Source organism: Cebus imitator, unplaced genomic scaffold (assembly GCF_001604975.1).
Source record: "Cebus imitator isolate Cc_AM_T3 unplaced genomic scaffold, Cebus_imitator-1.0 Scaffold89, whole genome shotgun sequence".
NCBI lineage: Eukaryota > Metazoa > Chordata > Mammalia > Primates > Cebidae > Cebus > Cebus imitator.
Window position 1 is genome coordinate 207,604 of NW_016107404.1, and position 27,763 is coordinate 235,366.

At 53.4% G+C, this 27,763-nt stretch overlaps 1 protein-coding gene across 11 annotated transcripts in view; it reads left to right on the top strand.

The window, feature by feature from the left end:
- The window catches only part of TNS1 (tensin 1), a 214,550-nt gene that overhangs the window by 159,365 nt on the left and 27,422 nt on the right, over window positions 1-27,763 (top strand). For 2 of the 11 annotated variants that reach the window (XM_017534924.2, XM_017534932.2), the window contains 6 exons: window positions 5,743-7,317; window positions 18,506-18,702; window positions 19,554-19,629; window positions 23,071-23,163; window positions 24,197-24,220; window positions 24,704-24,742. In XM_017534924.2, coding sequence (XP_017390413.2) covers window positions 5,743-7,317; window positions 18,506-18,702; window positions 19,554-19,629; window positions 23,071-23,163; window positions 24,197-24,220; window positions 24,704-24,742 — 2,004 coding nt within the window. Of the gene's footprint in view, window positions 1-5,742; window positions 7,318-13,558; window positions 13,646-18,505; window positions 18,703-19,553; window positions 19,630-23,070; window positions 23,164-24,196; window positions 24,221-24,703; window positions 24,743-27,763 lie in introns of all 11 variants that reach the window. The other 9 variants (XM_017534926.2, XM_017534933.2, XM_037740770.1 and 6 more) reach the window with 8 other exon arrangements.

A 27,763-nucleotide genomic window follows, 5' to 3' on the forward strand; every position in this document is an offset into this window, starting at 1 on the left:
GGTAAGTGGCCGATGCAAGCTGACATGGCCATTAAGATGGGAACCATGTTTCTGAGTGCTCGTGTGTCTGGTGGCCAAGGTGGGGTGGGAGGGTGCACTTCCCTGTCTCCTCTCCAGAGCTACATCCCCTGTGGCCTCCCTGGACCCAGCCCTTCCTCCTCCTCTTGTCCTGCCCCAGCCGTAGCCTCTCCTGCCTCCTTCCATGGCCGGGGCAGTGTGTGTGGATAAGGGAAAATGCAACCACAACTTGCTATCTGGGCAGCCTGTTGGCCAAGTTTCACTTCTCATCAAGCTCACCCACCTCTCAGATGCACATGGCCTTGGATTCCCCACTCCTCTTTTTTTTTTTTTTCTGAGACAGAGTCTTGCTCTGTTGCCCAGGCTGGAGTGCAGTGGTGCTATCTCTGCTCACTGCAACCTCTACCTCCCAGGAACCTCTGTCTCCCAGGTTCAAGCAATTCTCTGTCTCAGCCCCCTGAGTAGCTGGGATTACAGTTGCCCACCACCCCACCCCCTGCTAATTTGTTTTGCATTTTTAGTAGTGATAGAGTTTTACCATCTTGGCCAGGCTGGTCTTGAACTCCTGACCTTGTGATCCACCCACCTCAGCCTCCCAAAGTGCTGGGATTACAGGTGTGAGTCACTGTGCCTGGCCTCCCACTCCTCCTTTTAAGGAGTTCTGCCCAGTCTGCCTCCAAACTGCCTATGTCCGGGGTAGGGATTGTGCTTCTTCATTGGCATGGCACCGATTTTCCCCCACGTTGGTTGGCTGGTCGTCATGGCTCTGGATAATGCATTTTAATGAATTGTTATTTGCTGGACGTGGACCCAAAGGACTCTTTATCATGAAGGGACCCATCCTGAAAACCTTAATAAATCATTTGCTATTGAAAACCTACCTGTTGGCAGGACAGGGAAGAGTCTGTCCTCACTGGGTCATCGCCAACGAAGGTCCTTTCTTGCCGTCAATATGGCTGGCACCTTTTATTCTTATGGTTGGGCCTTCTGTCCTAACATCTAAATAAGCAACACCTCCCTACTTCTTGTAAGGAAGAGAAGTGCGTGTTCTTGACCTCAGAGCCCAAAGTGCTGATCACCTGGGGCGGGTTTCTCTAGATGTCCTCCAGCTGTGTGTGCGCCAAGACCCCTGGAGACCCAGGTCTCCAAGTGGAAGTCTTTGGGGATAGGGTCCTGAAATCTAGATTGGTAACAGTCTTCAGGGGAGGTTCTTATAGACATTAAAATTAGGAAATGACTGCCCTGAAGCTGTGCGGCTTCAGCGTTCCCTGTTTTCCTTTGTTCTTTTTTAAGTGTGTGAGCTGGCTGCTTCCTTACTTTCCCGCATCCTGGCCTCTGCTGCAGCATTAGTGCCGTCCACTCCTCTGCACCCTTTGCTGGGAGGGAGCCTCAGGGAGTGCGTGCACACCCAAGTCAGCTGGGGATTTTCCTCAGAGCTTTCCAAAAGCATGACTCGCGCATCTGGATTACGGCTGTCCTAGAATTAAGGCCCCTTGGTGCAATCAAGCTCAGTGTCAAGGGTGGAGTCTGGGACTCCCTGCAGCGGCTGAGAAGACCAGGGAGATAGCCTCGGACAAAGCCAGTGGGGCCATGGAGAGATTTTGGATTTTGCAGCCACCTAGAGGAATGGGCAGGGCACAGGACCTTTCAGCCCATGAGGGCAGATGTGCTGGGCATTGGGGCCTGGAGCTCTCCACCTGGGGCCGCCTGCAGCTTGTGTTTCTGCTTCAGTTTAATCCACTCCATTGTCAGTCATGCCGGTACCCACAACCCTCAACCATGCAGACCCCTCCCTCTAGCCCATGCCCTATTGCTCTGGGTGTCCAGCTTCGTCTCATCGAGATGGATTCCCCCGAGCTGACCACTCCCTTGGCAGCTGCTGGGACTTTAAGGAGATGGCTCTGGAGGCCCCTCAGATTAAGAACCATGAAGCCACTACCCCCAGCTTCCTTTAAGTCCTCTCTCCTGTCCTCCTCTACCTTGTTTCACCCCTGTCCTCTCTGCCCCCATCTCTCTTTTGCCCTTCCTGCCTTGATGGATTGAAACCAATGTTGTGTTCCGGCTTCTTGTGGTCCCGGTAAAAAGCTCTAAAGTGGTCGTGGTGGATGGGGAGAAGGGAGTGACGAGAGTGTGTGTGCCGGAGCGGGGGCTGGGGACTTTTGTCTGTCTCTGATGGGAGGAGGAGGGGCATGTGTTCCACAGATCCTGCCCCTATGCTGGGGTTTCAGCAGAACCCCCCCACACCCCCCTCCCACTGTGGGGGCTAGACAGCCTGGGACCAGCCTGGGTATCCTTAGAACCTCCCTTGGATAGGAAGAGGAGTTCAGCTCAGCAAAGGTGCCGATGGCCTGAAGAGTTCAGTCCGGGGCCAAGAGACATTTCCATTTGTAGTTAGCAAACAGGAGTTAATTAAACAACTTACACCTGTTTGATTTTCTTACTATGCCTTAGTGGCTGGGCTGTGTTTGTTCCTGATGTTGTTGCCGCAAACAGGAAGCCCACTTGGGGATAGATTACATGACAGAATAAGTTTAATATCAACATTTTCACAATCAGTGGAGAGCAGGGCTTGGCCACAGGGGCAAGGAAGGGCTGAGATATCAGGTAGTCAATTCTCCCTCCTGCCTGGGGGATGTCTTCATAGCTCTTGTGCTGAACACTCTTCTTTTGTGAATCACGACTGAGATGCTGCAGGGGTCTGTGTGCTTTCTGATTTGAATCTATACCCAGTGGCTCTCACCATGGGACGTGTCTAAGTGGGGAAGCCACTGGACATGCCAGCCTTTGCTTTGCAGCTCCCCACTTCTCAGACCATATGAGCCTAAACTTGAGGGATGAGAAGATGCAAAGGATGGAGGGGACCACCGACCCAGGAGGGAAATTCTGGCACCTCACAGTGTAGGCAGCAGAGGGGGTGCCCCGGCCCAGGAGGGGGCCTGCAGCTTTCTAGGCACAGTGAGAAGGAAAGCCAGCTCTTCAGATTTCAGCCAGCCGGTCCAAGGGGCCCCATCCTCAAGAGAACCACCCCAGAGATCTGAGTGCAGCTGAGATCTGTGTCCAGTGCTTTGCCCCTCTAGAAACAGCCAGCTGAGGTTTCTTCTTTTTTGTTAAGTAAGGAGCTCAGTTCTTTGGAGGGAGCGGGCATGAAAGTCAGCCTCCCTCATCCTTTAGTGAGAGGACCCCTTTACAATGATAACGGGGGATTGGAAGAGGCAGCTGTGCCTGGTCCTGATCTCAGCAGCCTTTAGGGCCAGGTTGGTGGAGATTCAGAATGTATTTTAGCCAAAACCCCCTTTCGGTTCAGACCAGCTCCCACCCCTGGGCCCTGGGCCACTGCAATACTCTGGCCTTGTGTTGTTTGGGGCTGGTGTTGGCTGAGGTCCTGAAGCCTTGGGGAAAGCTGGGGGCAGAGAGGTAGATCTGGAGAGGTAAGTGAGAAGGGCATCCAGCTCCCAGGGTGTGTGTGTGTGTGTGTGTGTGGTGTGCATGGGGATGCAAGTGCTTGATGGAGCATCTCTGTGCTAGCTCTTGGTGCTGTAACATGGCTGGCCTGTGTGGCCTGTGGTTTCTGTGTGTGTGTATGTTGCTCTGGATGTTCTCGTTTTGTGGTCGTCTGATCACTTGTTTTTGGCCATAGGCTTCTGTCAAAGTGTTTATTTTTAGAGGCTGCCACTTCTGGCCTAAGGGCTGATCCTTGGGCATGGTAGGAACATTTGCATTTCCTGAAATATTTGTGGCTTAAAGTATTTATTTGGGGTTATTCTTGCCTGTTATGTGTTTATTCTACTTTGTGTGTATGGTGTGTGTGTGTGCGTGTGTGTTTGTGATAGGAGAGAGGTGTAGCATAATAAAAATTGCATAGTCTTTGAAGGAAATTAGTTCTGATTTTAAATCTTGGCTTTATCCTTCGTCAGGTAGCATTGTCTGCAATGGTTTCCCCTCTCAGAGACTCAGTTTATCTCTGGCTGTGGTCGGTGTAATTCTCTCTGTCTGGGAGGTGATGGCCACAGAGGATGCAAGTGTAGAGTGCCCAGTGAAGTGCTGGTGTCCGGGCTGCGTTCACTGCATGGTGGCTGGTGTTGTTGATGTCTGTGTGTACATGGCCACGCCAGTGCTTTCCGACTGTGGTTCTTAGCATTGCGCGGTATCCAGTGCGTGCGCACGCCTGGGTGTTTCTGATTTGGGTGATCTCTGATTGTCTTTGTGTCTGGGTCGCTGTGTGACTGCTGGTATCTGTCTGGAGCTGGTTCAGTCTTTGGGAGGGGGCTTTTTCCTTGCTAACGGAGAGCCTGGATAAGAGTAAGGGGAGGGGAAGTGCTTGTGTGTGTGTGTGTGTGCGTGTGCGTGTGTGTGTGCGTCTGTCGGGGCTGGCAGCTAGGCTGCTGACTGTACAGGGTGTGAAATCACTGAGTTCCTCTGGGCGGGGAAGTTCTTCATTCCTGAGTCAGCCCTTTGGCCCCAAGCCACCCAGCGCTGACTTTTTCCTTCCAGAGAAAGTGTTGCTTGGGGGGTCCTCAGAGCTGTCTGCAGACAGGAGGACCCTCTCCCCACTGAAGACATCTCGTTTTTGTGTTCACGATCCCTAAGATGCTTCCCCTCCTACCCTAGTCCCCGAACTCCCTGCAAAGGCACCTATATGTCCCCATCCTCCAGCACAGGAAAAGCGTGTCCCCTCTGGCACTGGGGCTGTTGGCTCGGCTGAGCCCCACCTTGGCCCATACTTCAGGGGCCCCTGGGCTGGCTCAGAGCGGTGGGATCAGGACACTCATCTTTGCAGACCTGCTGCAATCCTTCCCTGGGCCCGCGACCCTTTCCTGTAGTCTTGGGTAGTATGGGCTGAGCTTGCTGGTGGAGGGTAAGGGGTCCATAAGGGGTGGGCAGTCCTGGGGAAGAGCTGGGAGGAGGCTTTGAGAATGTGGCAGTGAGCAGCATGAATGACATTGTATCTCTGAATGGTTCTAGGGCATTCTTTGCATTGAGCTGGAGACAAACCTAGCTGAGGGTGGCAAGCTTGTCTTAGAGAGTCCCAGCTCTGTCTTCAGCCTCCCTGCCACTACCACCTTGGGCGTGGTGGGTCCTTTGCTGTACCCTACTGCCCTCCTGGGCTCTCCCCCTGCTTCCCTGGGCAAAGACTATCCTCAGGAATGACTTGCTGTCCATGCTGATACCTCTATGGGCATTCAAGGCAACGGCTACTCTCCTGGCATTCTGCCTCTCACTCAGGGTGGGAACGCCAGAAATTGAAGCAGGGGTGAGACTTTCTGAGATGGGGTGGTGGAGGGGACTGAGGATGCTTTGGAAATGGTCATTCAGGAATTAATGATACTCATAATGGTGATGGTTAGGGTTCCCAGCTGTTGACCTCCCACCACGTGCCAGGAGCTGGTCTCAGCACATCATGTGTCAACTCATTTAAACTCGAAGCACTGTGTGTTTAATGAATGTTGGCAATTTCAGATGCTTCAACCGGATTCTATGATTACCCCATTTTATGGACCAGAAAACTGGCTCAGAAGCTGGTGAAATGTCAGAGCTAGGCTTGGGACTGGAGGAATTTGCCCTGAGCACTCCCTGCTCACGTGTTGGGCTCCATTGCCTGGCCCTGTGTTGGTGAGGATGCAGGGAATGGGAACTCTTAGCCCCTTTCTCTGGGAGAGTGAACAATACCCCTGCCTCCCACTGATGTCTGCTGTCTTTTGTCTCCCCCCGGCTCTGTCCTTGCAGAGGTGGTGGGACACACACAGGGGCCACTGGATGGGAGCCTGTATGCAAAGGTAAAGAAGAAGGACTCCCTGCACGGCAGCACCGGGGCTGTTAATGCCACACGTCCTACACTGTCGGCCACCCCCAACCACGTGGAGCACACGCTTTCTGTGAGCAGTGACTCGGGCAACTCTACAGCCTCCACCAAGACAGACAAGACTGATGAGCCTGTCCCCGGGGCCTGCAGTGCTCCTGCTGCCCTGAGTCCCCAGGAGAAGCGGGAGCTGGACCGCCTGCTGAGCGGCTTTGGCTTAGAGCGAGAGAAGCAAGGCACCATGTACCATGCCCAGCACCTCAGGTCCCGCCCAGCGGCAGGCCTGGCTGTGCCCTCCTCTGGACGCCACGTTGTCCCAGCACAGGTTCATGTCAACGGTGGGGTGTTAGCATCTGAGCGGGAGACAGACATCCTGGATGATGAGTTGCCAAACCAGGATGGGCACAGTGCGGGCAGCATGGGCACGCTGTCTTCCCTGGACGGGGTCACCAACACCAGTGAGGGGGGCTACCCAGAGGCCCTGTCCCCACTGACCAATGGTCTGGACAAGCCCTATCCCATGGAGCCTATGGTCAATGGAGGAGGCTACCCCTACGAGTCCTCCAGCCAGGCGGGGCCTGCCCATGCTGGCCACATGGCCCCCATGCGGCCCTCCTACTCTGCCCAGGAGGGTTTAGCTGGCTACCAGCGGGAGGGGCCCCACCCAGCCTGGCCACAGCCAGTGACCACCTCCCACTATGGCCATGACCCCAGCGGTATGTTCCGCTCTCAATCCTTTTCGGAAGCTGAACCCCAGCTGCCCCCAGCTCCAGCCCGAGGAGGAAGCAGCCGGGAGGCTGTGCAGAGGGGGCTGAATTCATGGCAGCAGCAGCAGCAGCAGCAGCAGCCTCGCCCACCTCCACGCCAGCAGGAAAGACCCCACTTGGAGAGTCTTGTAACCAGCAGGCCCAGCCCTCAGCCATTGGCAGAGACCCCCATCCCCAGTCTCCCTGAGTTCCCGCGGGCAGCCTCCCAGCAGGAGATTGAACAGTCCATCGAGGCACTCAATATGCTGATGCTGGACCTGCAGCCAGCCTCGGCTGCTGCCCCGCTACATAAGTCCCAGAGTGTCCCTGGGGCCTGGCCAGGGGCTTCTCCACTCTCCTCCCAGCCCCTCTCCGGATCCTCCCGTCAGTCCCATCCACTGACTCAGTCCAGATCGGGCTACATCCCCAGTGGGCATTCCTTGGGAACCCCCGAGCTGGCCCCACGGGCCTCCCTGGAGTCTGTCCCTCCTGGCAGGTCTTACTCACCTTATGATTATCAGCCATGTTCGGCTGGGCCTAACCAGGATTTCCGTTCAAAGAGCCCAGCCTCTTCCTCCTTGCCTGCCTTCCTTCCAACCAGCCACAGCCCTCCAGGGCCTCAGCAACCCCCAGCCTCTCTCCCTGGCCTCTCTGCTCAGCCTCTGCTCTCACCAAAAGAAGTGACTTCAGACCCCTCTCGGACTCCAGAGGAGGAGCCATTGAATTTGGAAGGGCTGGTGGCCCATAGGGTAGCAGGTAAGAGATATTCCATCCTGACTCCTTCTACCCCTTCCTTATTTGGTCTTGCTGGGGGGAGGTGCAGGCCCAGCCATGACCTCTAAGCAGGCGTTGCTTTCACTGGCGGGAAGAGGCTCTCTGGAGCCTACATGCTTGTCAAGTTTTCCCTTCCTGCGTTCATTGTCTGTTAGGCACCAAGCCAGACACCAAATTTCAAAGTTCAATGTCGAGCAATTCCTGCCCTCAAGGAGTTTATAATCTAGTAATTGGTCAGGTACACAGACAGATGACTTCGTTAGAGAGTAATGTGTGCTGTGACAGAGACAGGATCAAGATCCCAGAGCCTGAGAAAGCAAAGCTTACCACCTAGGGCAGTCAGGGAAAGCTTCTAGGTGGTGGTGACTTTGGGGCTGGAGTACCGACTTTCTAGACAGATAGGAGACTCTGCAATTGCTTGTCATGCTGTCTGTCCTCAGACTTCAGTTCCTTGGGGGACACATTGAGAAGGCTGGTGGGAAACCTTAGATCCCCCCCTCCCAGAGACCATGAAAGAGCCTAAGAATGTATCCTCAAGCTCTTGGGCTCTGTCTGCTGAGGCCTTTTGGGATATTGTCTTTGCAGGGTGGCTAAGGTCCCCCTTCTGAGTCAGTTTTCCTGTTAGTCCTTGCTGAGGACCAGCCCTGTGTGGGAAGCAGGCACTGAGAGACAAACCTCCTTTCCCTATCAGAGAGTGGGCTTCTCTTTTGGGAGAGCAGAAAGTGGGACACTCAGAAGAGCTTTTGGGGAGACAAAGGCAAGAAATGGCAGCGTGTCCAGGGCCAAGTTGGGAGGGGCAGCTGTGAGCCTCCCTTCCTGCTGGTCTGAGCTTGCGCTGATTCCACAGGGGTGGCTGAACTGGGCAGGAAAGCTGGTTGGGTGACTTTATTCTGGAGGTGAAGCGCAGGCAGGGGTGGACCAGAGACTGTGGGTTTGGGTGGGCCTTGTGCCAGCACCTCAGCTGACAGAGTGGTAGGAACTCAGCAAGGAGGCGAGGAGCCTGGGCAGCTGTCTCTGTCCTCCACCCCTTTTCCTAAATTTAGGGGAAGCTGAGTCACCATGCCAGCTGCAGGGAGAGAAGGAGACACCCTCCCTGGAGATGAACTATGGGTTTGGGGAAGCAGTTTAGGGCAGGCCAGCTGGCTCGGGACCTGGGTGTGGGGTCACAGGCACCCTGCTCCTATGCTTCAGAGCAGAGCAGAGTCCCCAGCCCCACTATTGGTATAATAGCTTGAAATTGGCCAGCGCAGAAGTATTTACACCATGGAAATTGGCAATCAGCCTCATCTCCCATAGAGAACTGGTCTAGCAGTAACCATTGCTTTTACCTGAGCATCAGAACACAGGATGGGCAGCTCTTAATCCTAGGGATGAAATGCTCCAAGGGTGGCCCAGATGGGCTTTGACTTCTGCCTTCTCCATATCTCGGCCCCTGAGATAAAGATACCCCCCTGCACCCCCTCCCCACACCACTGGCTTTGTCAAAAGAGACCCTTTTCCTCTTGATTTTATCAAGGGGAGAGGGATGGGGCTCCCTAAATTCCCTGGGAATTTAATTCCCTTCCCAATATTTTGCAAGGTTGGAGTGGTGTCCTAAAGATTAGTGATACGCTAGTTTAACAAGGGGCAGGATACAGGAGCCTTCTCTCTGGGGGATCGGAATACATTTCTTCCCTACAAGAACCCTTCCATGTAGCTCTCCCAGAGCTTGCTCAAGACGAGGCCATAACCCTAATGGCTCTGGCAGGATGCCCGTCTTGTAGTGGACTTCACTTTAGCCCTTTCTCTCCTACCAGTTTTTGAGGGCTCGACTGTCCGCTTCTATATTCTGTAGCCTCTCAGGCTTGGCTGCCATGAAATCACAGGGAGGGAAGGATACTGTTGTCACAATGTTCCCATTCCCTAACCCTGTCACCATCTTCTCCATCAATTGCGAGGGACTCAGGAGAAGGGCTGAAATGTATATGGGGGACAGTTATGTTTGGTTCCCAGGGCTATGAAGTTGCCTCTTTGGAACTTATTTATGCATTCATGTCGGCAGGTCCTGCATGCATAACTTCCTTAGTAGCCCTTCAGGGTATCTGCCATGCTGTGCAGATAAAGGCAGGCAGACAAGATCAATGTGTAGAGCAGTCTGGGAGCCAGAGAAGATGACTTCCAGCACTGCTTCTTTTTGCTCTTTCTACATCTCTGCTGTAAGAAGCTGGAACATAGACTTTGACATGAGCAACCTAGGAAACTCAGATCTGTGGGAGAACCTCTTCATGGCCATGAACTTGATCTGATTTCTCCTGGCTTTTCTCCCTTAGCTCTGCCTTTTTCCCCTTGGCTGTCCTCCATACCTCAGTCCCCTGTCCCTGGTTCATTCCACCTTGATCCAATCACCCCTTGTATCTTATTTCAGCTGAAGTTTTAAAGAATGTAGGGGCAGTTTTCTAATTTGATAAAGGGTAGGGACCAGAAACCTATAGCATACATCACACTTTCCTGTGAAGCATTGGAAGCATCCCTATTACAGCCAGGGACAAAATAAGGATGTCTATTATCACCACTAGCATGTATCATTGTATTGGATGTCCTAGCCAGTACACTAGGACAAGAAAAATAAGAGTCAGAGTTGGAGAGTCCAACTGAGTTATCTTATGTCCTTAATTCTGTGCCTAGACTGATCTCAGATGTCTCTAGAGGTGGAGATTTCAATGCATGTTGGAAATCAGATATGGATCTTATCCTTAAGGAGTCTAAGTTTCAGTAGGGGGATAAAAACTGGAACTTTAAAATAGTCTGTTGTAATAAGAGAGGTAAGGAGAAAGCTTTGCAGGATGGAGGTAAAGAGATCGCTATCAATTGGAGATTGGGGAGGTGGTGTTAAGTGTGGCTTTAAACTGAGCTTTGGAAGATGGATAAGATTTTGAAAGTGAATGGGATCACTGGGTAGACAGGGTTCACAGCGAAGACAGGAGAGCACCGAGAATGTTTGGAGAACAGCAAGTAGATTGAGAGCATACGGTCTGTGTGAGGGAGAGTCGGGATAGGTAGCCTGGGTCTGTCTCTGGATGGTCTTATATACCAGACCAAGGAGCTTGCATCTTACCTGGCAGCAATGTGAGAGGCCATTCCTATGGTTTCATCGGGGGAACATGCCATGACCAGAGCTGAGCTTCAGGATGATGTGTTTAGTGGGTCTGGCAGGAAGGACATTCCATGGGAGACTTTGAGCCTGGAGATGCTGGGAGCTTATTAGATAGCCTAAGTGATGCGGGGCTGGATTAGGGTGCTGATCATAGGAATGCCAATGAAGGGAGGATGGCCTGGATACTGTGGGAGTAGAACCAATGCACTTTTGTGTTGATTGGCTGGAGAGGGCGAGGGAGCGGGAACATCAAAGATAATTCTGAGGCTCTGTGAATAGAAATAGAATGACGGTTCTATTAACAAGTGGGAAGGCAGGAGGAGCACATTGGGTGGAAGATGAAGCCTTGGTGTTAGACATGTTGAGTTTGAGGGGGCAGTGGAGCAGCCTCCAGGGAGAGACTTATGGAAGGCAGTTGAACATTGGAATTGAGCTTGAAAGAATGGGAAGAGCTACAGGTTTTGGAATCATTCTCACAAAGGTGATGGTATGTTTCTCACAAAGCTTTGGGTGTGTTTGAGATCTCAATGCCAGGGCTTGTAGAGAAAAGAACTTAGGACGGAATAACCTCGAAGGGAGGTTGAGGCTGCAGAGGGACTGAGAGTGTGTGCTTGGGTGGTGGCAGGAGACAGGACAGCGTGTCATCATAGAAGTCAAGATAGTAAAGGATTTCAAGGAGGAAGGGCAGGAGGTTAGCAATGTCAGCCTGGAGAGATCATGAGGAGGACTGAGAAAGATCCACTGGGCTTGCCAACTGGTGACCCTGTGTAAAACATCAAAGGCATCAGAGGCATAATTTCCTTGCGCGGTGGTGATAGAAACCAGACTGCGAGGGATTGAGGAAGAGTGGAGGAGGAGTGAAGACGGCAAGCCAACTATTCTTTTGAGTGGTTTTGCGATCAGAAGGGAGAGAGCGGTAGCTAGAGAGGATAGTGAGAGATTGGGAACTTTTTGTAAATATAGGAGTCATGAGAATGTTTATATGTAGAAGAAAAGGGGAGTAGGTTGGGCATGGGGGGAGGAAGGAGGGGAAAAAGAAGAGAAAGAAAGAAGTTGATAGAATAAGGCCTCTAAGGAGGTAAGAGGGGAGAGGCCTGGGAGCCCACGTAGGTAAATTAGGCTCAACCAGGAGGTGAGATACCTCTTCATGGAATTAGAATAAAGGGTGGATAAAGATAGAGGGAAATACTGATGTCAAGCTTTGGGAACTTGTTTTTTTCTTTTTTACATTTTGTTCTGAAAATAGGAGATGAGCTCAAGGCTCGTTTAATCATTCATTCAACATGAGCTTCCAATGGGTGCTACTTGCCAGTCTAGGCTTTGTCAAAATGGTGGCAAACAAGACAAGGAAAAATCCTTGCCCTCACGGCTGATATGGACAGTGAACAAGTAAGCAAATACACATAGGATATGTCAGATGGGCGACATGTGCCACCGAGATAAAGCAGTGGAGGTAGGTGGTGGCTGGCTGTACCTTACATAGGATGGTCAGGGCTAGGCAGTGAGAGATGAGCCCCATGGAGCCGCAAGTGCAGAGGCCCAAGGCAGGAATGTGCCTGGTGTGGCTGGAGCAGAGTGATCAAGGGAGGCATGGCAAGACACAAGTTCAGAGAGGAAATGGGAATGGGGACAGCTTGCAGAGGGTCCTGGAGGTGATTGCAAGAATGGTGGCTTTTACTCTGTGTGGTGTGAGAAGCCTTAGCAAGGATTTGGGTCCAAGAGTGACATTATCTGTCTTGTTCTGAATTGGCCAGTGTGGGCAGGATGGAAGGAGGGAGACCAGTGAGGAGGCTGCTGCTACTCATCTGGGCAGTGGTCACGGACAGGGGAGATGTGCTCAGATGGCAGACATATTTTGGAGGTAGAGCCAGTAAGATTAGTGATAGATTAGACATGGGACGAGAGAGAAAGAGAAAAGTCAGAGACAACGCTTAGGTTTGGGGCCTGAGCAACTAAAGACTGGAGCTGATCTTTATTGAGATGGGTAACAATTTAGGAAGAGCAGGCTTCGGGGGAACACTAGAAGCATGATTTTTGGACACATTAAGTTTGAGATGATCATGAAACATCTGCAGTGGTTGGATAAATGAGTCGGGAGTTTAAGGAGAAGACGCTGGAGCTTAGAGATGTGGGAATTGTCACTGTGTACATGCCATGTAAAGCATAGCACTGGGCGATGTCACTGAGGGGTTGAGGACAGGTTAGGAGAGGTCCCAAGGATGGAGTCCTGGAGCCCTGGAGACTCCCACATTTTGAGGCTGCAGACAGGAGAGGGAACTAGTATAGGACCTGGCATGGAGCAGCTTGTGGAGGAGAGGAAAGGTAACATAGCTGGAGCTCGGGGGGGCAGGGCAGGGCAGCGTTGGCCACTCGTATGGCCCCTGTGGTGTGAACGTGGGTGAGAAGTCAACAAGGGGCAAGGGAAGGGTAACACAGCAGGTCCTTCTAGTGCATCTGAGAAGGCTTGTCTTAAGGAGTTTTCTGGGGATGACCAGAAGCTAGGGACAGAGCAGAAAAGCACAAGGGGTTCCCTAGGAAAGAGGATTACTCAGATGGCTGTGGTAAAAAGCCCCGGTGTGAGAGAGGGTGACCCTTGGGCTCAGGCTAGGTGTGTCACCTGGGTCCAGGGAGAGGCAGGTGCCAGGAAAAGAGGGGAGGTCCAGGGATAGGACTGCTGCCTGTGGGAGCGGGTAAGGTATGTGTGAAGTCTCCTGGTCCCACGCTGGCACCTCTGCTTCGACCCTGGGGTTGGGAGAGACGAATACACTGTGCTGCTGGCCAGCAGGAGGTCTACCTGCCTTTTGGAGAAGCAGGACCTTGGATTCCCCCGTCCTGCTTTTCCTGTCTGACACCTTCCCCACCTCCCTCCAGTGTGTGCCCAGATCCCAGAGTCAGAATGCCAACTAATCTTGATTTTCTCTTTGTTTTTGTTTTGTTTTGTCTTGTTTAATGCCTCGTCCCCTGCATTCTCTGTGTTTCCCGTGTCCATCTGTTCCCTGTGCTGTTGGTGGGGTGCCTTCTTGCCCCATGTCCTCCCTTCCTGCCTACATCCCACTCTCTGCTGGCTCCTCTGGGGTGGGGGGTGGGCAGCATACAATGCCAGGCTGCAGGGCATCAGGCACAGTGGCAGCTTCCCGCGCCCTCCTCTCCACCAGCTCCGAGCTTCCTCCCTCTCTGGTGGGTGGCTCTCCTTCCCCCTTCTTCCTTTCCAGCTCTTTGGCCCACTTTTGAGCCACAATTTCTCTCTTTTTCGCTCCTTCTTCATTGCTATTCCTTCCAAACCTTTGCCCACCTTCTTCCTTCTCTCCTGTCTTTTCCTCTCCCTCTTCTGTTGTTCTCTGGTTTCCATCTGCTTCTTCTTCTCCTCCCCTATTTCTCACTGTCCTCTCTTCTGTCTCCGCACTTGCTTCTCTGTTCCTCCTGTCTCCAGCCCTCTCTCCCTCCTCTCTGCATGAACCAGAGCTCACTTCTGCATGCACATGGGTCTCACACTAGCCTTGGCCTTGCCTGCTGGGAACAATGTCTGGAGTGACTAGACTAACATTCAGGGTCCCCTGTGGAGATGCAGACCGTGGCAATGAGGGTGCTCAGTGAGGGCTCCAGACAGTCCAGCACTCCGGCCACCCTAGCCAGACTGCCTGGGCTGCAGGGCTATGTCTCAGCAGGAGCCAGGCTGAGCTTTGCACGGGGCTACCAGACACAACACAGAGTGGTGCCCCAGCCCCTGCTGCTCTGTCCACTCTTGAGCATGGCACACCCTGGGGACAGCAAACCCCCTCGGGTCCCCACCCCTAATCTCTGATCCCATGGCCAAGAGTCAGAAGCTCTGGGTTGGGGGCCTGGCCCTGCCTGTGAACACCTCTGTGACCCTGGGCAAGTCTGTTTACTATTTAGAGCTGTTTCCCAATGTGAAAAGTGGACAGATGACAGTCCTGTCCTGTTGTGTATTTTGCACGGTGGCTTGACATGCCCTGGATGGATTATGCCATCCACTAACATCTACCCCTGGCTTCTGGGACATGTAGGCCCTTAGGCATTGCACCCTGGCTGGGGAATCACTTCATCCTTTCCCTGCACCTCCGATCCTGGCGGCTGAGTCAGGGAAGATGCTGTGCTCAGGCTTGTCCCAAACCATGGCCCTGAGCAGCTCTGGGAAAGGCCTAGGGGTGATGGGAACTGTTGATTCCCAATGGCAGTATCTGGCGCCTCCACGGCCCCTCCTTCTCCTCGTCCAGGGATAATCAGGAGATGGTTCTAGCTGACTGCTCCTTTCAACTACCCCTCCCTCCTCTCTTTTCTCTCTGCCCAGTGGTGGAGAGTACAGTGGTCAACTGGGCCTGGGGAGGGGCAGGCTCTGGGATGGTGGGCCTGCCCTGAGGAGAGCTGGCATGGCTTGCTCTAGGGCTGCTAGTGTGATCGCCGTGTGGCTTTCTGGTGCCCTGGCCCAGCAGGTGGCCTCCTGGATCCCCTCGCTTCCGGAGCCCCAGGCGTGCCGTCGGACACCCACCCCTGCCACCTGGAGCTGAGGAATCCAGTCTTTTGGAAATCGGAAGGTTGGGAAGAAGAGCTGGATCTGTGAGGGTGGCAGTGCCAGTCTGGGGGGTGCAGGGGAGGCACCTCATGAAGCCTGACAGCAGGATATTCTTCCACATGATCTGGGGGCGGTAGGCAGCAGTGCTTTGCCAAAGTATGTACATCGATCTGTGTCAGGACTACAGCTCCTAGAATTGCAGGGTGTGTGCATGTGCGTGTGAGTGTGTGCGTGTGTGTGTCGCAAGAAGGGGATTAATTGCCTCCAGTCTGGTTCACGCTAGGGGAGCCTTGGAGAGACGCCTCCCTGGGAAGAGCGCTGCTCTGGTGCCCTGCCCCTCAAGTCTGGGGGCCTGGGTGGAACCATGGAGCTGGGGTAACTGCTCATCCTGGCAGGGATGTGGGGAAGGCCTGTGCCATGTGTGAAGCAGCCCTTAGAGGACACCCAGGGCTCCTTGAACATAGGGTGTGAGGGTCCTAAAAATACTTTGTTGTCGTAGGGGTACTCCAGCCTTCTCAGGCTCCTGGGAGCTTCTCTTCCTTTCTTCCTCTGGCCACACGGCTTCCTACCGGGGTAAGGGCTGGCCCTAGAGGTTCCAAGGGTGTCCCAGTGACCCCACTATGTACCCCCGTCATCCCAGTGTCCTGATGCCATTTCTGTTAGGCTGTGTGTGTACATGCAAGTATGCACATGTGTGTCTGTGCAAGGCACCTACCTCTGCCAGGGTGGGTGTAGGAGACAGAGACCCTGAGAAAATGGGGCAAAGAGACCGAGAAAGCCCTGGGGTGGAGGGGGTGGTGGGAGGGAGGGAGGTGGGGGGAACAGGGCTATTTTTATTATCGGTCAGCCTCTGGGACGTGAGAGAGGGTGTTCTCTCCCCGACAGTGGCTGTCAGCTTGTGTCCAGACACCCCAGCTTGGCTAAGGAACAATGGGGCTCTCTTCTCTCCCCTCTGCCACGCCAGTCTCCCCTCCCATAGAGCAAGACAAGAGAGAGGGAACATGGCTTTCCAGGCACTCCAGGCAGGTCTGGGCTTGCCAACGGGGACAACAGTGGGACACTGTGTTCAAAGAATGTGAGTGGCCCTGACTGGCCATTGGTGCCATGGGGCCATTGGTGCTCTGCAGGGGGAGGGGCTGGCCCTGTGGGAGTGGAATGCAGGGTCTCCCCCTTCCGCAGAGGGAGGCGCTGCCCTGCAGCTCCTTAGCTCTTTGGAGGTCATTCCCTCCATTTCCCTGCCTCTGGTCAGCACACGCTCCCACGTGCTATTCTGATGGTGATGGAGAGAGGATTGGGAAGGTGCAGCTCACCCTCGGAGGGCTGACTGCCTTGTGCCGGGGTCACACATTCTCCACGGTTGTCTGGCTCCCTCCTCCCGCACCCCAGGCTGCTGTGGGCATCTGTGGCCCCTGAATGTGGAGAATGCTCTGGGCAGAATGTTCTTTGTTTTTCCAGGAGATTTGGTGTCTCAAAGGCAAACAGATCTATTTTTTAAGGGCAAACATTAGATCCCAAGCAGGAAAACTGGCCACCCTTTGAAAAGGCAGAGGGCTCTGCTGGAAAGAGCTGCTGGGGGCAGAGGAGCCCGGAACTGAGACCAGCCCTAATGCATTTCTTTTAACCTTGGGGCTAAACTCAGTTCCAAACCCCAAGAGCCTTTCTCAAATGGGCCTCTTTTGTCACAATTATTGTTAGAAAATCAATGGCTATGTCTGTTTCTCTCTAATGTTTTTGCCAGGAATGAAACCAGTGACAGGGTTGGTCCAAGCTGCCCCGGAGGCCTGAGTGGGGCGGGGGCTCCGGGGATCTGAGGCCTGAGAGCCTGGGGTTGCTGTAGGGCTGCAGCAAGCTGCCCACCTTTCCCAAAACCACACTCTTCTTTCTAGACTCCATGTAGCTTCTCCTAGCAGCCTCTGGCTGGGTCTAATGGTCCTATTTTTCTATTCTGCGAATAAGGGCTCTTCAAGATGGTGGGGCTTAGTTGCTTTAAGTGGAGCAGTTTGTAAGTGGCAGAGTGAGGTCAGAGTCTAGTTCACTGTCCCTATCCTGGGTGCCATATTCTTAGCTGAGATGGCAGCAGGGCTGCCCCTGATTCAAAGATCCCAAAGTGGAGACTCAAAGCACCACTCGGGTACCTTCTGCATTTAATTTGCAAGTGCCGGTCCTGCTGCTCTCCCGATGCACCACCCACCCCTGCACACTGGAGCCCCTGATTATGGGAGAGTATAAGGGCGTGTCTCAGAGCGACTGTGCCTATGTGAGTCTGAGTGTGTGTCTGCCCGTAAGCTTGGCAGCCAGCAGCTTGCTGTTCATGACACGTAGGAAGGCTTCCCAGACGGCGCTGTTTGTGGCAGCCTTTGTGGCTATGCCAGACTGGGGGTGCTGGGGGGTGGGCCTGGGGACATGCAGTCCTCACTGTGGATGGCAGAAGGTGTTTCCGTTTGAATGAGGGTGACTTCTTTTTGGCTGTACTGCCACATTCCTAGAGGATGGCAGTGTGTGTGTGCACACGTGCACACACTGACACGTGATCTGGGGCCTTTGGCCAGTCCTAGTGGTAGTGAAGGCAGGGCTGAGAATCTCCACCCAGAAGATATTCAGGACCAGAAGCCCACCCTTCCGGCTGGGTCTTGGCCTCTGGGACCCAGGAAGTGAGTTTTCTAGGATTCTGGGAGCCAGCTCAATGAGGCAATGGATTCCATGCCTCAGCCCAGCTGTGGGAAGAGGGTGTGGGAAGGAAGGAGGGTGAGATGAACAGCATCCCCAGTCCTGTGGAGTGGGATTGGGATGGGGAGTACAGAAAAGCAGATGGAGCATATGACTTCTTTCTGCCTGCTCCTCAGCTGGGAGGGACAGGATGGGATCCCCCGTCATCTTTGGGGCAGGGAAAACAGGGCAGGGAGCTAAAGGGCCAGTATAAGGGGAGTTGGTAAGAGGTTTCAGCGGTGCACTGGATGAAGTTGGGGAACCCCAGAGAAGGCCAAAAATATCCCAGAGGCCAACGGGGGCCAGGGACTTTGTAACAAGACTTAGCCATGTCTTTGTTTTTCCTTGGGAGCGCCATTTGCAAGATGATGCAATCTAGTTCTTTCCAAGAGTTCTTCCCCACAGGCTTGATGTTGCTGCTTGGTTGATGCAGTTGCCTTGGAGACTCTTTTCCCTCCACCTCCCCTCCCTCGTCTGGAAGCTCCGGCCCTCCGCCTCCAGGGGTTGGAAGTAGTTGACATCTGTTTCTTGTATCAGTCCTTTGTGCTCTCGGTCTCAGCCCTGAGTGGAGGGATTCCTGGTGAAGGCTGAGTCAGTCTAAGCAGATCTCTCCTGCAGAGAAAACCTGGGGTGTGAACAGAGTGGGCGCAGGAGGGCTGAAGGGAGATACTAGGGGTTGACAGGCCAGCCCCAACTCAGCTTCTGGGCTAGGAGGCACTGCCATCTCTGAAGGGATTAGGCCGATTGATCATTTCTTGTACAAAATGCTCATTGTCCTCTGCACCCTGCATTCCTCCCAGGGGCACAGGCTCGGGAGAAGCAGCCGGCAGAGCCCCCAGCCCCTCTGCGGAGGCGGGCGGCCAGTGATGGACAGTATGAGAACCAGTCTCCAGAAGCCACATCCCCCCGTAGCCCTGGGGTTCGCTCCCCTGTCCACTGTGTCTCCCCCGAGCTGGCTCTTACCATCGCTCTTAATCCTGGAGGGCGGCCCAAAGAGGTGAGTCCTGAAGCTGCATCTGGGGCCCACCAAGGGTAGTGGTGCCCACTTTAAATCTCCAGAAACCTGATGGTCAGCTTGGCACTGATACCAGTATTCTCAGTAACTTGTCTCCCCCTACATCCCACCCAAACTCTCTTCCCTGACATGTGGAATCCGGGGCCCGTTTCCTTCCTTAAATAGCTTTATGCTCTCACTTCTTGCATTAATATCGAGATTGCATTTTCCTTTTTGTTTCTTAGAGAGTGCCTTAGTAAGGTGGTAACAATCCTGGGGATGATATAGCTGAACGCAATCTCTAAACTCCAAACCAGATCCTGGAGAGTGGAAAAATTGTTTTTGAACCCTTTCCAGACAGAAGTTTTTTCTCGGGAGGTTTAATTTTCATTCTAAAAGGTTTGTATTTTAAGATATTTCAGTGGTTGGAGGCAGTGAGTCTCAAACTTCAACATGAGTAACAACCACTGGGGCGTTTGTTAAAACTGTAGCTTCCCAAATCCATCTCCAGAGATTCCAGTGTAGTAGATCTGGATGGGACCTAGGAATCTGCATTCTAAATGTGTACCCTGGAAGATTCAGTTATAGGTGGTCCAGGGGCCACATTGAAGGAGCAAGTGTACTGGCCTGTAAAAGCCAGGCTGATGAGTCATTCTGCATAGAAGTGATTTGTGGTTATCTTCTCTCTCCTGCCTCTGGCAGGACCTGTCCTGCCCTGAGCACCAGTGGGGAGCCAGGCTGGCAATGGGATGCGGGGGCTAGTTAACTCGCTGTGCTCATACCCCAGGTCATCTGAAGGGGAAACCCCACCTTCTCATAGTGTCCCTCTTTCCTTCCCCCATGTTCTCCCACAGCCCCATCTGCACAGCTACAAGGAGGCCTTCGAGGAGATGGAGGGAACCTCCCCGAGCAGCCCACCGCCCAGTGGGGGTAAGGATTCCCTGCTGAGCTCATCTTCCCTGTCTCCCCTCCACCCCCCAGCTCAACCCTGCATGTGGGAGCGCTCCAGGCCTGAGGGCTGGGGGTGAGCGTGCCCCAGGTGGGGCCAGAACACGCTGCTCCTCACCTCCATGTCCCCTTCTCTTCCACTGCTTGTGGCCATTGTCTTCTCCGTCACCCACACTCACACATCTAAGGGTACAGATGCCCCAGTTCTTAGGGTCTAGGCTGGGTGATCGTGGGGCTCTGGGCTCCCACATTACAGAGTTTTCTTACTTGTTTAGAGTCTTTTTGCCTTCCACACTCAAAAGACTCCACCATCTTAGTGTGACTGTTTGTGACTTGACTTTGACTTTGTTTCTGACCCCCATTTCTGCCTGCATCCAGATACCTCTTCCATTTCAGGCAACTATTTAGCTTCTTCTACCAAGGAGAGAGGGACCTAGGACCCTTAGGCTGACAGAGCCCCCAGCTTATTCATCCTTGGCCTTCAGGCAGAGGCATTTAGCCCTCAACCCTCCATATACTTGCTGGAGAAGCAAATCCCCAAAGGACAGAGACATGTCTACCTAAAGCCAAGACCCAAATGAGCTGAGACATGGATCAGAGTTCCTTTTTATAGGAGAAGAGACATGAAGAGAAACTGGAGGAGGTGGTTGTGGGGAAGGAAGCGATGGATTAATACCAGGCTGTGAAGGACTCAGTGTACTCATGAGAGGCCTGGGTCAGCACAAGAAAGGGAGACTGGTACTGTTCAGGGGTCAGGTTAGCTGGGCCTGGCCCAGGCTATCCACTGGCCCTGGCGAGAGGAGGGAGAACCGGAGCTGGCTGTGTATTCCCCTGGGGGCTGGGTGTCCTGTTCCGGAGAGGAATGTGGCAATGTACGTGTCCCATGTGCCAGCAGAACTTGTGTTGGCCCTCATCTTGGGCATAAGGAGGCCAAAGCTGTGACTGATCGGCGGCCCTTGGAAGCTGTGGCTCTCCCTTGAGCAGTACTGTCCAATGGAAATATAATATGAACACATTTATGATTTAAAATTCTCTAGTCACCTTAAAAAACACAACGGGAAACAGGTGAAATTAATTTTAATAACATTTTTGTTAAATCCAAACTATCATTTCAATAGGCAAATAAATCAATTAAAAATATTGAGCTATTTTACAGTCTCTTATAAAATGTAAGAAGAAACTGGTGAAACTAACTTTAATATGTTTGATTTAACCCCAGTCTAAAATATTAGCATTTCAACATATCATCAACGTAAAAAAGAGCGGGATGTTTTGTGTTCTTTTCCCCACTCAGTCTTCAAAACCTGGTGTGTGTTTCACACTTATGGCATGTCTCTGTTCACGCTGGTCACCCTGCAAGTGCTCTGCAGCCACCTGTGGCTTGTGGCTGCTGTGCTGGACAGGGTAAGCCTAGAGCGGGTTGCGCGAGAGCCAGCTCTGTAGCCCCTGTGACTGTGGGGAACCTCTCTCCCAGGGAGACATCTGCTTCCATTCACCGTTGACCCTAAGCAGCCAGGGGAAGGACACCACCCTGACTGGGGGGAAGCCCCCCAGGCTGTGCTAGAACTGGGTTTTGCCTTCTCCTCTCCCTCCACTTGGCCAGCCATGGGTGCCTAGGCAAGAAGTCAGAGGTTCCACAGATACACAGGATTAGGGAGAGAAGACAGAAGGCGGAGAAATGTGTGGAATTTTTCTCTCAGGAAGCAAAAGCCTTGACTGGCTTTAGTGTCGCCCACTCATCTGCCTCAGCAGAAGGGCCCAATTGCCCAGGAACTGGGGGAATGAGGAATTTGGGAGCTGGAGGTGAACGAGGGAGGAAACCAAGAGAGAGCTCCTGTCTGATCCTCTCGTCCCCTTCACCTCCTCATGGGTGCACCTGCCCCTCTGCTGCACCAATTGGGTAAATGTGTACACACTTGTGGGCTAGGGTTCCTCGGTGGTTATTCCGTGAACGACAGTCTCTGAGGCCAGGCGTATTCTTTCATGATTAGTTTCATTTAACCACCATTGGTTTGAGAAACCATTAATAAGTGCTTGATAAGTGAATATGCGCAAGACACCACGATGGGGAAGAGGGGGTATGGCAGTGGTAGAAACGGAATCTCTCTGTGTGTGTGCGTGTGTGTGTGTCTATGTAAAGACAGAGAGAAGATAGACACAGCGACTAGAGACACAAGGCCTAGACCTATCCCATACCTGGAGCTGTACCCATTTGTCACCTATCCAAGGACAGAATGAGGGTGAAGGGCGGGGGTGGACCACCCATCCAGACCCCTGTGATGTCTTCCTGTTCCCATGTGCATGTGGGTGTTCACCTGCACAAATGAGTTATGTATGTTGCTTGCATTGAGAGAGTATATTTTTTCATTGTTGTGAGATTCCTGTAGGTCTCACCGTCTTTGGGGGTAAGCAGCAGGGGTAGGGAGGGTCATGGAGCTTTTGCTGCTGGTGGTTCCCAGGCATCTGAGGGCCACAGCTAGTCTGTTGAGGCCACTGGGCAGGCAGAGCGTCCTTGGGGCTGTGGCCTCTGCAGGCTCCCAATGTCGCTGATAGGAGACACAGTTCATTTTTTAACTTCTTCTTAGGGCTGTGTCAGGAAACATGGCAGCTGCCACCCAGATATCTCGTGACTGGGCATAACAGCCACCCTGCAGATCAGCTCTGAATCTGGCCAGGTTCTTGGCTGATGGGAAAAAGCCAGCAGCCCTTTCTGACCTTGTGTGTTACATGATACTTGTAACCCAGATGGGCAGCCTGGGAGGAGCCCGGGCTTTGCACAGGGAGTGGGTGTTCTTGGCCACAGACTACAGGATTCTCCCTCCAGGACACTGAAGTTTGAGGGGGACAGAGCCCCACATTGAGAAGTTCTCTCCTCCTGGGCTTTGAAAGGGACATGCTTGGCCGACGGCTGCCTGAGGCCTCAGGGTTGGCGTGGCTCTGGCCTGTGATCTCCTCCTGTCTCTGTTCTTTACAGGGTGTGCCATCCTGAGGTCCAATTTTCTTTTGTTCTCCTCTGAATCCATCCAAGTGCATGTTCTAAATGGACTTTGTGTGTATGTGTTGTAGAGAAGGTCAGAAACAGCTGCAGAAGCCTGTGTATGTCTTATAAGCCATTGCAAAGTAAAGGGATCACAGAGAGAAGCCAAAGGCCTAGGGGTGGAAATGATTCTCTCAAGGTTGGGGCCAGAGCCAGGACAAGGTTGCCATTTCTTGACTCTTTCCCTTTATCCTTTAAACTGCTGAAATATGGAGAAACGCAGAGGCAGGAAAGGGCAGTGGAGCCAAAGCACTGGGCTTCAGAGTGGTTCCTTGGCACCTCCTCCCACCCCCTAGCCCTCGTTGAGCGTGCCCTCATGTGGCTGGCATGTCTGTCCTCCTGCCCACCTCTCACCTCCTATGTCTCCCCTCTTCTTCCTGGCACAGTGCGGTCCCCTCCGGGTCTGGCCAAGACGCCCCTGTCTGCTCTGGGCCTGAAACCCCACAACCCAGCGGACATCCTGTTGCACCCCACAGGCGGTGAGTTGGGAAGAGGGAAGATGGGGAGGGGGGCCAGGGAGAGGAGGGGAGAGGAGGACTCCTGTGGTCCTGGACAGAAACCTGGGCCTCAGAATCTGGTCAGCAGCCAGCTTTGTGCCCACGCTGACATCAGGCCTGGGGGCGGGCTCTCTGTGTAGGGGCTGGGGGGTGACAGGTTTCCTTGCAGCCTTCCTGACTGTTGACTTGTGGAATCTTTCCCACTCCCAGCCTCCTCTAGCTTGGGGCTTTGGATGCCTGGTCTCAGTTTCCTTGGTGGTGTTGAGCTTTCTGCTGGAAGCCACATATTCTAGGTGTTCAGGCCCTTATGTACATGCACTTGGGCGCACACACATGCACACATGGGTACACACACAGTCAGAGAAGCATGCCCCTGCTGCCCTGTGCCAGGCCTCTGCTGGCAGCCCAGCTGGCTCTGCTCTGAGCACCCACGAGGCATCACAGGCCAGACCCCTGGCATTCAGAGTGGTCTCTCGGTCTGCCTTTTCAGGCCCACAGAACCCTACCAGAGAAACCCATGACTAGCAGTGGCCATCACTGGCTGCTATCTCCTCCATCCCCTTCCCCTCAGCCCAGGTCTCCTCCCACCTATTGAAGGACCTGCCACCTGGGGCTTCTGACTCTCCCCAGCCTGTGCCCACCCCTCGTCCCCATTCCCCATGCTGGCTGCATCTTACCCAGCTGCTGAGGACAGCAGTCCAAGCTCTGAGGAAGGAAGGAGGATGGCTGCCCCACCTCCTTGGGGTCAAACAGCCTGCCCTGTTGTCACGGTAGAGGGCAGGGCCCTGGGCCTGTCTGGGAGGAGATCGTCTTCTGAGCAGATGTCACCCCAGGTTCACACCTCCGACCTTCTCCTCCCATTTCCCATCTCCTCTCCTTCGTATGGTGGAAGGAGACAAGGCTCCCTGGGCCCTTGGTGGCTGTGTAGGGCCACTGAACTCAGAAAGCTGCTCCCTGGACTCTGGTTTTAGGACTGGGTGGGAGCTCCTGGGGTCAACTTTACTTTTTTCCTTAGTTACCAGAAGATGGATCCAGCCAGGTAGGTGGGCAGTGGCATGCATTTGTGACCCATGAAGACACACAGCTGGGCACAGCCTCCTACTCAGAGTGTTGGCATGGCCAGGGACACTGAGCCACTGGGGTGTCAGCAGAAAGGGGCTGGGGGCTGCCTCTCACCAGCCAGCACACTCCTGCTTGACACTCTGCCCACAGAGCCCTGGGCACAGGGGTGGCAAGGGGCTTAGGCTCCTGAGAGCCAGGGTCTCAACTGTGCCTTGGAGCCCTGGGGTCCTGTGCATGGTGGATCTCGGCCTTCCCCTTGGAGCCCTTCTATGGAAAGCACAAATCAGCCCTGGCCTCACCCCAGCTTTCCCACCTCTCTTTTCTCTGCAGATTCTCTTTCTCAAGAAATCATCCCTGTTAATCTGTCTCTCTTTTTCCTTTTTTGCTCTTCTTCATCTTCACTACCTGCCCTTCTTTCCTGCCTCTCCTTCCTCCCACCTCTCTTCTTGTCTTCCCTCAGAGGAAGATAAAGGGGAGGGCGTGGTCAGGCTCCCAGAAGGTAAGTGGCATTTGCTGTGGCTTCCTGTTCTCTGGGTCTGGAAATGGCTTTTCATGCAGGGCTTGAAGAGGCTGGCTGGAGGCAGCTTTCCTCACTGGGACTCAGGTGACCGGGCACATGGCCTTCTGTCCCCACGCCCTGGTGAGATACCACCCTGGGCACCTCCTCAGTCCTGATGGGGAGCTTGTAGCTTGATTTTCTACCCACTAAGAGGGGCACAGCCAGTGTCTGGGGGCTCCTGCAGTGCCACCCTGTTGACCAAAATGCTCCTCTCCCATCGCCATTTGTGCCAGCCTGCCTGGCGTGCAGCCGTGTACAGAGGTGGACAGGGCGGGACTCAGATCCCCTTTCCTGGGGTGTGCTCCACAGGCATTTCTTGGAGCAGAGATTCCTCACCTCGGCACCACTGACATTTTAGACCGAATGACTATTTTTTTGGTTTTTTTTTGGGGACGGAGTTTTGCTCTTATTGTCTGAGCTGGAGTGCAGTGGTGCAACCTCAGCTCACTGCAACCTCTGTCTCCTGGGTTCAAGTGATTCTCCTGCCTCAGCCCCCTGAATAGCTGGGATTACATGTGTGTGCTGCCACACTCAGCAATTTTTTTTTTTTTTTTTTGGTATTTTTAGTAGAGACGGGGTTTCATCATGTTGGCCAAGCTGGCTTCGAACTCCTGACCTCAGGTGACCCACTCACCTTGGCCTCCCATAGGGCTGGGATAATAGGCGTGAGCCACTGTGCCCGGCCCTGAATGACTCTTTGTTGTGGGTGCTGCCCTGGCTTCTACGTGCTCGATGCCGGTACCTCTCACTCAGTCATGACAATAGAAAATGTCTCCAACATTGCCAGTGTCCCCTGGAGGAATAATTCTCCTGGCTCAGAGCCCCCATCTTAGAGCCACGATTTGCCCTCTGGAAGCCCTGCCTAGTTTCCAATCAACACAGAAAGTACCAAGTCTGTCTTTCTCCGATCTCAGACAACTTTAAGTATTTCAGGAAATCGATGGACTCACCGTGTATACAATAATGCATTGGGATTCCCATGTACATAATCCTGAGAAACAGTTTCAAGGAATTGGCCTACATGTGGGTCCCAGATGAACCCCTGATTTAGATGAGCCCTGCACTGGGCACCAGGGAGGCAGAGAAAGGGCATAATTAGGTGGAGGCCTTGGACTCACTAGGAGCAGAACTTGAGTGAGGACTCAAAGCAGCAGATGAAACAAAGTGGGTGCCAGCCTGGGTGGGAGGCCAGCATATAGTTCTGGGTGCTGGCATCCCCACCTCTACCAGGAAGATAGGGAAAGTGGGTGCTGTGATCTCTTCCAATTCTGACAAGTTAGGTGTTCTGACTTCCCAGCTGAGCCCTGGGTTGGCTGGTTTTCTCAGGGCTATTTCCCACTTTTCTTTGTACACACCACCTTGCTTTTCTACCCCCTAAGCGGGGATGGCCTGTGCCCCTCTAAATCTTCTGTCACCCAGGTAGGATGGTTGGAGTTTCCCAGAATGCATTGCTCTCTCCTAACCAGCCAGAGATTGGGCTACAGCATCAGGCTGCTTGGGGACTGCAGAACAGGGCAACTCCCAGGGACAGATCCAGAACAGGTGGGCCACAGCATGCCTCCCTCTGCTGGGAACAGCTCCTCCTCACTCCCTTGCAGCCTCATGCCTGGGTAAAGGGCTTTCTCCCAAGCTGGAGGCTGACAGCTGGTCCTGGCAGGGCAGGACTGGGGAGAGAGAGAGTCTGGAATTAGCTGGAGCTCAGAGCCAATGTTTCTGTGCTTCAGATGCCAGACCATGCAATGGGCTCTCAACTCTCCTTGCAGTTGTTTGACTTAAACAGACCTGTGGTATCTCAAACACTCTCCAGTGGGAAGGGCCACGGGGTGGATTATCTGGCAAGCTGGCAGGCCCTGGGGATTGTGTCTCTCACTTTGGGGTGACTTCAGGGGTGTGGGCATCGACAGAACTGAACTCTCTGCCAACTGCACCTCCTGAATGATTCATCTTCCAGGGCCGCAAGTGCTCTGGCCATAGCCAGAGTTTGGAGGAGAAGGTTATTAGGGGTTAACTTAGCCACACCCATTGTTGTCACAGATATGCAGCTGACATCAGCATTGTGGGTGGTTTTGGGGGATCTGCCCAAGGTCACAGTTAGGGGGTAACAGAGCCAGACTGGAGTTATTGGTCTCCTATCTCTTCCTCAAGTGGCCATTTCAAAGCCCTTTTCCTGCCTCCAGGCACCGTGCCCTGGGATTCCAGTGTGGGAGTTGGAATTGCTGCCCGTGGCCTGGGGAGTGGAGCAGGGAAGGGGCAGGCAGTGAAGCTGTGGACAGCCGGTTCCTTATTTTCTGACTCATGTGCCACCGCCCGGGTCAACCTAAAGCCCATTCTTTGCTGACCCTCTGAGGCTCTGCTTGATAACCCTGCTGATACTTGGGAAATTCAGAAAAAAATGCCTGTGAGGCAAAAATGGCCAGCGGCAGGATTATTCAACTGGGGGAAAAGAAGAATTTGAGGGATGTCTGCTATGTCCCGGGTGCTGTGTGAAACACTTTACATTCATTCATTCTTTCATTCATTGCTTCATTTATTCATAATACTTTGTGCGCCAACTGTGTGCCAGGCTTTGGAAATATAAGGATGCGTAAGGCAGCTGGTGAGGAGAGTGATGCCAACAGACACTTCAATATTAGGCAAAAGTGCTGAGCGAGGGTAGGAATAGGATGTCATGGAAGCTTGGAGGAGGGGGCGTGTGGCCCAGTCTAAAAGGTTTGGCATTCTCACTTTTGAGCTTCTGGCTCTGGGACCTGAGGGTTTCCGTATTGCCTTCTTTCTCCCTCACCTACATGTCTTGATTTTACTTAGGATGGGTGTGCCCCTTCTCTCCAAGCAAAGAGCCTCTTTGGGGAGACAGAAAATATACTTCAGGGTGTGGACCAAGAGCTGACAGTGCCCAGCTGGAGGAGGCCAAGTCACCTCGTGCTGCAGCTGCTCTCTGCCGCCGGCAGCCACTTGGCAGGG